Source organism: Limulus polyphemus, unplaced genomic scaffold, assembly GCF_000517525.1.
Source record: "Limulus polyphemus unplaced genomic scaffold, Limulus_polyphemus-2.1.2 Scaffold404, whole genome shotgun sequence".
Lineage (NCBI taxonomy): Eukaryota > Metazoa > Arthropoda > Merostomata > Xiphosura > Limulidae > Limulus > Limulus polyphemus.
The window spans coordinates 191,972-201,485 of record NW_013666014.1 but is presented as its reverse complement, the minus strand read 5'-3'; the positions used below and the strand labels follow the sequence as shown (position 1 = coordinate 201,485).

The window sequence follows — 9,514 nt, the reverse complement described above, 5'->3', positions numbered from 1 at the left end:
CTAAGCATTTATGTTTTCGTGTTATAATTTGTGTTCATTCTAGAATGAAAGAGGCATAATTTATGTTTATTTCCTAATTTTTTATGATAGTTTGTGAGATTGGTCAAATTTACCAAAATTGATTATATTTTATTATCCAAAAAGTGTTTATTATTATCATATATATATTTTTATTCTATCTTATAAAATATTAAGTATTTTATTGAATAAAATGGCTGGTTGTTTAATAATTGTTTTCACTATACTGGAAATAAATCTTAATTTTATTGGAGATTTATGTAGTTTAGGAAGAGCATACAGGAAAGATAAAAAAATGTGGTTTAGAATGAAGTTTTTGTAAGCTTTAATGAAATCATTAATTTCAATCTATCATTGGTTAACTAGTTTATATGTTTGTGTACTATTAATTTCATTTATCATAAGTAGTGCATAAGACTTTTTACAAATAAACCCAAAATTGCAATTAACTTTACCTATGGTAACAATGACATATTTTTCTTGAAATTCTTGTACTTATTTCTTAATTGGTAAAATGTAATATGTATAGGGAATATATTTAACTTTATATGAGATAATTTAAATCTTATTTTATTAAGTACATAAAACTTCCATTCTAAAAACCATCTAGGTGGATAAGATGTAATATAATTAAGTTTCGAAATGTATTCATCAATATTGTTTTAGAATATCTTACTTGTTACATTTTGTGGCAGTTCTGTATATAGATTCTTTTTTAACAATTTCACTTAGAACTTGTAAAAGATAAACTATTGTGTGACATTTTTGCCTTAACTTATATATATATATTGATGATTTTATTAGTACAAATAATCCTGAGATAAATAATTTTATTAACACTATTTATCGTGTAGAATTGAAAAAATTTGAATTTCTGAAGTAGAAGCACATGATTTAGATGTACAAATTAAAATAATCAATCTTGATATTAATTTAAATTTTTTTGATAAAAGAAAAAAAAGTTTCTTTTTGAATATAGGGCCTACCCTCTTAATAGTAATATTAATATGTGATATTCTTCTGTTGTAAGTATTGTAACTTCATAATTGCTCAGACTCACTAAAGTTTGTAATAAGTTACAATATTTCCATATTAACATTGAAATATTGATACAAAAATTTATATTTTTGGATTTAATAAAGAAACATTATATACAATTATTAAAATATTTTATGAAAAATACAAAAATGTATTGCATATATTGAAATCTCCAATAAATATTTTTAGTTTTTAATAAGGTCATTTAAACATTGTTTTCATGTGTTTTTATACTAGTTTAATTTGTTTATTTTTAATATTAACTTTTACTACTATAATTGGGGCTGAAATACTAACGTTAGGAGGTAAGACCTAGTTTAGTTTCATTTCTTTTGAAAGCAGTCACCTTCCCACAATTGTCCGAAGGCAGTGAAGGGTGATATAGATGTGGGACATTGTAGGCTTGAGCACTCGCATCTTGCTCTCCTAACTTATTTTTCTTTCTTTAATGTGGAGCTTAGCAAACAAGGTTAATACTGGTAGATGGTGTATCCCCACTGGTATGTGGGTTTTACTTCCACACTCAACTCCAAAACTCTCACACATCTTATATCCCACATTGTAGCCTGTGTACTGGTGATGTTTTTAATATATGCAGCAGTTTTGTAGTAGTTCTTAATATTTACTTAACTGTTGAAATAATGTTTTTACAGAGATGTTAAATGTATGCATATACATATATAAAATTCTTTATACATATAATTTTAAGAATTTTTGGTATAAGCTTTCATGACATCAAATGTGGATAGTAATAGTAAGGTAATACCTAAACCAGTTAGGTATTGATAACATGATTGGTGTAATTTTAGTGAGCTGAGTGTGACCCCCTGTGAGTCTATTTTGTGAAATCAGGAATTTTATATATATATATATATATATATATACATGTACAATAAAATTAAAGTGTTCTTAATTTCAGGTGCGTGTAGCATCACTTCAGTGCTTAGTGAAGATCATGTCACTTTATTATCAATATATGGAACACTACATGGGCCCTGCTTTATTTGCTGTAAGTGATTATTGCTCATTTGTTAATGTTATAGGTTATTCTGTTAAGTATGAGATACCAGAGTTCCTTGTAAGATATCTTTAAATATTTGCTGTGAAGAAAACATAATAATTCTTAATAGTCCATTCACTTTGATTAACATTACCTTTAATGTTTAATTTATCTTTACCTTTAATTTTAATTTTACCTTTAACTTTATTTTATCTTTAACACACACCTTTGAATAGTTGGCAGAATTGTTATACACAAACATAAAGAGTGCACATAAATCTGTGCTAATGCTATTCAAATATAAAAAAACATATTACTGATTAAAAAGTGACTAAATCTCAATCACAAAAATAGCAATAAAATGTACTTATATTACCAAGGTGGGTGTGGAGTTATAATCTGTAAACCTGAATGAAGCAGTCAATAAAATACAGAAATAGACAAATCTCGAAAGTATTCCAAATAATGTTATTTTGACTTTTCTCTTGTCTGGCAAAAACAAATTAAATTTTTCTTAGTTGTTTTTGTATCAGCAACATTGTTATATGTATTTTGTGTCAGTTTTTTTCATATTGTTACTACCATTGTGATTTTTTATAGATCACGATTGAAGCCATGAAAAGTGAAACTGATGAAGTTGCTCTTCAGGGTATTGAATTCTGGTCAAATGTATGTGATGAAGAAGTGGATTTAGCCATTGAAGCTTCAGAAGTTAGTAATGTTTAATTATGTATTCATGAACATCAGTCTCAATCATTTAACTTTATGGACACAGGCTCATGTATTTTACATGACCTTAGTCCATAAAGTTAAATGATTGTGAAACTATGAAGGTACACGTGCTATAAATCTCAAAGTACTTAATATAACTTCATGAAATTAAGCAAGCTTTTAGTAAACATGAAAAATCATTTGTACACAAAAAATCAGATTTCTTAATTAAGTATTTTTACTAAAGATTTGTTTGTTAATGTATGAAGTCAGAGTGTTGACTGGTCTAAGTGCAAAGTGATTTTCATGTTAAAATTAAAAAATACTTTTATTCATCTTAGGTTTCAAATTTCATTTGCATAATCTCTAAAACCTCCTAATTGACTATCAGATATTTTTTCAGTTAAACTTTATATCTTATCTGTTATTTTCGCTACCCTGACTCTATATGGAATTGGTCTAGTTGACCAATTGTTTTTTAACCACCACAAAAATATGAAATAAATCTAAATTACTCTTTTTTTTTTAACCCCCCATTTTAACTTGTGGGCACATTGTAAGAGACAATTACAAAATATTTAATTTTACAGTTTAAGCTAATACTTTTTATCATTTAGTTTTTATATTTACAGTTGAACTTTGATCATCTCAGCCAATGGCTATTTATTATGCCGAACGGCTTTGTGTAAGCAGTAGATTCAGTTACAAGCTCGCTCATGTCGAATTACACAACTGCACTCAAATTTCACACATGCTATCATTGATCATGAGTATTTTGCCTATTTATTTCATTTAAAAATACTTATAATAAGTTTTTTAATTTTTTACATTTTAGTTACTTTTATAACAATAAATAGAAAATAAGAAATTTAGTACTTAAATCTGAAATTTTATCTTTTTCAATATTTTGCATTTGTACAATCCAAATCAACATTAAAACTTAACTCTAATTCAGTGTGATAATATTGTGATCTTGGAAATGTTTTTTGAATTCAATTATTCAATTTAAGAGTGTGAATTATTTCCACAAATATAAAATACGTTTTCCTAAAAACTTATAATTTATCTAGTTTTCTAACTGAGATAGACATAGCTTAGAATCATCTCCATGCCTGTTCAAACAGTAGCATAGAAAGAAACTTGCTTTAAAATGTTCAGTTTTCTTAGTTGAAGGCCTTTAGACTGTAGCAATAAGTTAAATGAATATTTTGTTTTCTATTGGTTGTAATGAATATCAGAGGAATTTATGAATATTTTTGAAAGTAAGATGCTCGTTTGGGATGTGACATGTAGCCTTTACTTTATTGCTTATATTTTCCTAATGCATAAAGCATTTTTGCTAAAAATTGACAGTTTAGCTTAAGGATATGTATAGTATAAGTGAGAAATTCCACAGAAAGTTACAAGACTGTATGAGAGTGGCAGAAAATGTAGAAATGGACAATTTGGACTGAAGAAGTATTATGTGATACAGAAAGTGAGAATTGAACATCAATCTATAAAATGTCATGTCACTTTAATCTACCAATCCTTAGAATGTTAAACATATTTTAAATTTATTCAGTTCTTATAAAGTAAAATTATTTGATTTGGAAAAAAGAGTCTAAAATATTAAGGGACTATGCTGGTCTAAAAGTTTAGAGAAGTGACTTCTCCTTATGTTCCAAAACAGAGAAGATTTTGAATGAATGCAATAAATTAAAAGTAAAATGAAAGTTTTGTTGGTCCTTAGTGTTACGTGGAAAAATTTGACTAGCCAAATGAAGTGTTTGTATAAATATGTTTGACAGAGATATTTTTTGTTGTCTTTGGTATTTTTTAATCTTGGGACTTGGTTTTGGGGAATAGCACTATAACTATGATTGCAATCCAGACTAGAATGACTTCAAATTGTAATATGAAACTACATTTGTTTATGCTAAATAGCTTTAAACTCATAGCCGTATCAATCTGTTTGTACTTAAATTATATTTTTTATTGCCCTTTGAGCCATGTTTAACTAATATTCCCACCACATAAGTTGTAAACCACTTGGCAAATATGCAGCTCGCATAACTCTATTGAATTATATAATGCACTGGCTACTCATGAGCAACCTCTTTAAAAATATTGTATTATTATTCTTTATTTTACCTGATTTAACCTTATCTAACCTAAAAAGTTTCTAAATTTTACTGTTTAGTTACTTTTATAATAATAAATAAAGAAGAATACACATGAAAAAACAAGAAATAAAATACTTATCTGGGCTCTCTCTTTCTTTTTTTTTTCCTGTAATATTATATGTCATTTGATACATTAAAACCTTGACTTTCTATTGGTTATAAATGATATGGTATTAAACATGAGAGAGAACTGTTGATAATTTATGAAAGATAGAATGTGACATGTGGGAGTAGCAAGAGGGTTCTGATTTTTTATATGGCTCTGTAACCAAATAAGATTGAAGATTATAAATTATGCTTTGCCTGAGTGATGACAACAATATAGTGAGTAGTTTACATTATATTTTGGACTTCTTGGGAATGTGGTAAATAAATTAGAGAAGAAGGGATATCTAGAAAGCAAATGTCACAGTTCTCATACTAGGGGAAATTGAGGATTTTTTAAATAAGTCTTTATGAAATTAAGAACTTAAGACTTATATTAAGATTTGGATTATTAGCTATGTTTTGATGCCAGGTTTATTCATATACTATGATAATAAAGTAACTTAATCCTCTTGCCACAGTCATCCTATTCTGCGCATGTCACAAGGTTTTTAAGAATTATATTCAAAATTTAATTAAACTACTTTTTGTTTGTGTTATATCAATTAGTATAGCATAGAAATGATTTATTGCACTACTACCAATAGTATAAAAAAGTAGGGTTATATGTTATACTTTATTTCTTGTTTTTCATGTGTATTTTTTATTTATTATCATAAAAGTAAGTAAAATGTAAAAATAGGAAACATTTTAGTTTAGTTAAGGTTATATTAGGCAAAATAAATAAAGATAATATAATACAAAATTTTTCACAATGTACGCACGGGAGCAGCTCAGATTAGTAGCTTGTGGGAAATGTAATCGATAGTATAATGTGAGCCGTGCATTCCTCAACTGATTTACAACTTATCATGGTGAGATTAGTAGTTAGACCCAGTTCAAATGGCAATAAACCAATAAGATTTAGGTATAAATAAATGTATACTGTTGCACATTTAAAGCTACTTAGGACAAACAAATGTAGTTTCATGTTACATTTTCAAATCATTCTAGAAAGAAAAAAATTTTAATTTATATTTATTTCAATTTATTTTTGGTGGTAACGAGGTTGGTCAAATTGGCCAACCCTGCATAGAGTTAGGGTAGAGAAAATATCAAATAAAATATGAAGTTTTACTGGAAAAAAACGTTTGAAATGTATTTAGGAAGTTTTAGAGATTATGCAAATGAAATTTGAGGTTTTTGAGATGAAAAAAAGTATTTTTGATCTTAATATGAAAATCACTTTGCACTTGGACTTGTCAAAGAGAAGACTTGATATAATTATGGACAAATCCTTTTTTTTCTAGTTTATTAAGAATACTTTACTAAAAAATCAGATTTTTTATGAGTAAAAGACATGTAATGTTTACTGAAAGTCTATTAAATTTTGTGAAGATACACATAACATATTAAAAGTTAGTAGTATCTAAACAATAACACTATAACTATAAGTAACACTTTCATTACTGTCATCTTTTTCTGTGCATGTCACAAGTTTTTAGTGAGTTATATATAAAATTTTACTAACCTTCTTTACATGGACTCGGATTAACCCAATTACTACCGGCTATTAATTTTCTGTGTAGCCAACACAAGTCTTGCTATATTTTGTTCCAAAAACAATAAAACTAGAGGATGAAATTGTTTGAAACTTAATAAGAACTTTCATAAATGCATGTAGTTTAAGAAACTTAAAGCCTGTTACTTTTGATAAATTTAGTTTTTTGGCATTATGATCTTTAATATCTTGGAAAATTACATGAGGAAATGGTATTCATAAGAAATGATTACGATATTTATATTTGTTCCAGATTTGAACTTCTTACTTTTTATTGTCCATAAAATGCAAATTTTGTCTATTTTTAATTTTTAATAATCACATACTCTCATTATGGTTTCAAGTAATATAAAAGATCCAAAAATAATATTTCTAAATAAACTTAAACAATAAACTAGTATTTTTTTATTTTAAACTAGGATTTCATTTTTATATAAGTACATAAAAAAACATTTTAATTTTGTTTATAAATGTATTTTTATTTCAAGTTTATGTTTCATTGCAGCCATACTTTTGTTTATTGTGCCGCAAAAACCGTGAAGTTAGCAGTGTATACTTCGTACATTTGCTGTAAACATGCTAGTTGGGGGGTTACTTTCACTCAGTTCAGCGCAGGCACATTTGAACATTACTGTAGATATGATAGTAGGAAAGCTTTTTCTGTACTTAAATATCATTTCTTTGAACTTTCAAACAAGTTTATTTCAACATATGTTCTTATATGTGTTTTCAATGTACAGACAAATCTAATTGCCACTACTAGTGAATGTATGTAATAGTTTACAGTACAGATGGTTTGAATAACACTGCCTGACCCCAGTTACATGATACATCTTCTTAGATGAGATTAACCAAAGGATACAGACACCATAAATTCAAAGAAAATTACTTTACAGCATTTACAAGATTACTCCTGGTCACATTCCTTTCATTATAGGCAAGATTTATATTGGAATTCAAAACTTCATCCTTACCTTGTTTTTCTATTGGCTGATCTTTCCACTTGAGATAGAACAACTCGGTGAGTGTCCCTGTCGTCATTAAAACCATGAAACCGGCAAGAACTGCTCTGGGTAGTTAATAAGTTAAAGTTAGTCACTTCTGTTGTATTATACAAACTTTAATCAAATACAAACCAGAAACTCAGTAATAAATGGATTTTATCTAAGGACTTAAAACGAAACGTTCGTACATGTTTTAATTGAAACAAGATAAAGGTGTTTCGCACCACATCCAGTGCAGTCAGAACCTTATTTTATTCTAATAATTGTGAAAAAAAATTGATAAAAAAATTAAATTTTCACCATGAATTAACTGATACCAGCAATCACAAAACAACAAATCTGTTGCATGTACAAACATGTATAGTCATATCATGTTACAGAGCTCTATTGTATATTTTTGTATTTTACACAGATTTGGAACTCATGCAATAAGAAAAATTAAAATGTAAAATATGAATTAGAAATACAAATATTGCATGTAATTTACATATTTCTTCCATAACGGATTTGATACTTTTAGCTTAATCTGCGGCTCAGAGATTTTATGACTGGAGACTTTCCAACAATGGTCAACTTAATTGAAATAAAATTATCAACATCTAGATGACTGTTCAAATTTAAACCCATGTAGGACCCATACATCATTATAAATTTACAGTGGTAAGTTTTTTTGCTTTCCTTTTTTGTAACATAAGAGCGAAGTCTCACCGTGAAGGTGAAGATTTATGCCTACTCTCCTCCATTATCACCAGCATAGTCTATGAATATTACTGCAAGTAGGAAAGTACCATATTACATCATTTTAGTAATTCATCATACTGCAGAATTTCCTCTTTTCAGCAAATTATCAATTCAACTTACATCCACATCACATAAAAACTTTTAAAAAATTAAACCTATCCTGCCAGAGAAAGTCATGCTAGAGTTGAAGCATTTTTCTTTAGTGATTGAAGTGAACATGTTAGTAGAGGTACAATATATTGATTTTTAATTTTTGTGATCCATCCAGTAAATAGTAAGGTAAAATAATTTAACTTACACTTTGTTTTACAGCCCGTTTTAGTAATATGTAAATACTGAATATAAGATTTTTGTTCTTATCAATAGCAGCATTGGGGTCATCAGTCTTCAATTAGATCATGTATTTGTTTTTATTTTTGTTTTGTAGGCAGCAGAACAAGGCAGACCTCCTGAACGAACTTCTCGCTTTTATGCAAAAGGAGCACTACAATATTTAGTTCCCATTCTCATGCAGACTCTTACTAAGCAGGTTTGTTTATTATCAAGCACACGTACTAGAATTGAAAAAATATATTTTTCCTTACCCCCTTTTTCTAAAGTTGCTTTATCAGAATGTTATTAAATTGTTAGTACAACAGTATTTAAGAGAATAATAAAATTACAGTCCATTTTACTAATTAACTAATTTGTTTGTTAACCCTATCACCCTGGGTACCCTTTACTGTGCATGACACAAGGTTTTATTGTCTTACATTCAAATTTTATTCAACTACTTTTTGTTTATGTTATACCAATTAGAATAGCATAAAATCTTAGCTAATAATCTATATTTTAATAGTATACAAGTTTTAAGTTCTTAATTCTACAAGGAAATATAAAAAAAAAATACCTGAATTTCCACTAGTGTGACTCACATGACACATTTTGTCTTAGCATATTATCATCATCCCTATTTTATCCATCACCCCTCAAAAGTGATAATAATAATAACATAATTAAAATGGTTCATGAGGCATGCACAAGAGTAGCTTGTAATTACCGTAATGTAATTCAACAGTGTATTGTGAGCTGCACGTTCCCCGAGTGGTTTAGAACTGATAATGGCATGGATAGTAGTCAGACGTGGTTCAAAGGGCAATAAAACAATAAAATTTAATTATAAATAGATGTATAATGTTATGAACTTAGAGCT

At 27.8% G+C, this 9,514-nt stretch overlaps 1 protein-coding gene across 4 annotated transcripts in view; it reads left to right on the top strand.

The window, feature by feature from the left end:
- Nucleotides 1-9,514, top strand: part of LOC106458018 (importin subunit beta-1-like) — a 109,891-nt gene that overhangs the window by 46,765 nt on the left and 53,612 nt on the right. For all 4 annotated transcript variants that reach the window (XR_002610291.1, XM_013917467.2, XM_022384127.1 and 1 more), the window contains exons 6-8: nt 1,976-2,065; nt 2,657-2,767; nt 8,750-8,851. Coding sequence is in view for 3 of the 4 variants with exons in the window: in XM_013917467.2 (XP_013772921.1) it covers nt 1,976-2,065; nt 2,657-2,767; nt 8,750-8,851 (303 nt within the window). In the remaining variant the exon portion in view is untranslated. The remainder of the gene's footprint in view (nt 1-1,975; nt 2,066-2,656; nt 2,768-8,749; nt 8,852-9,514) is intronic.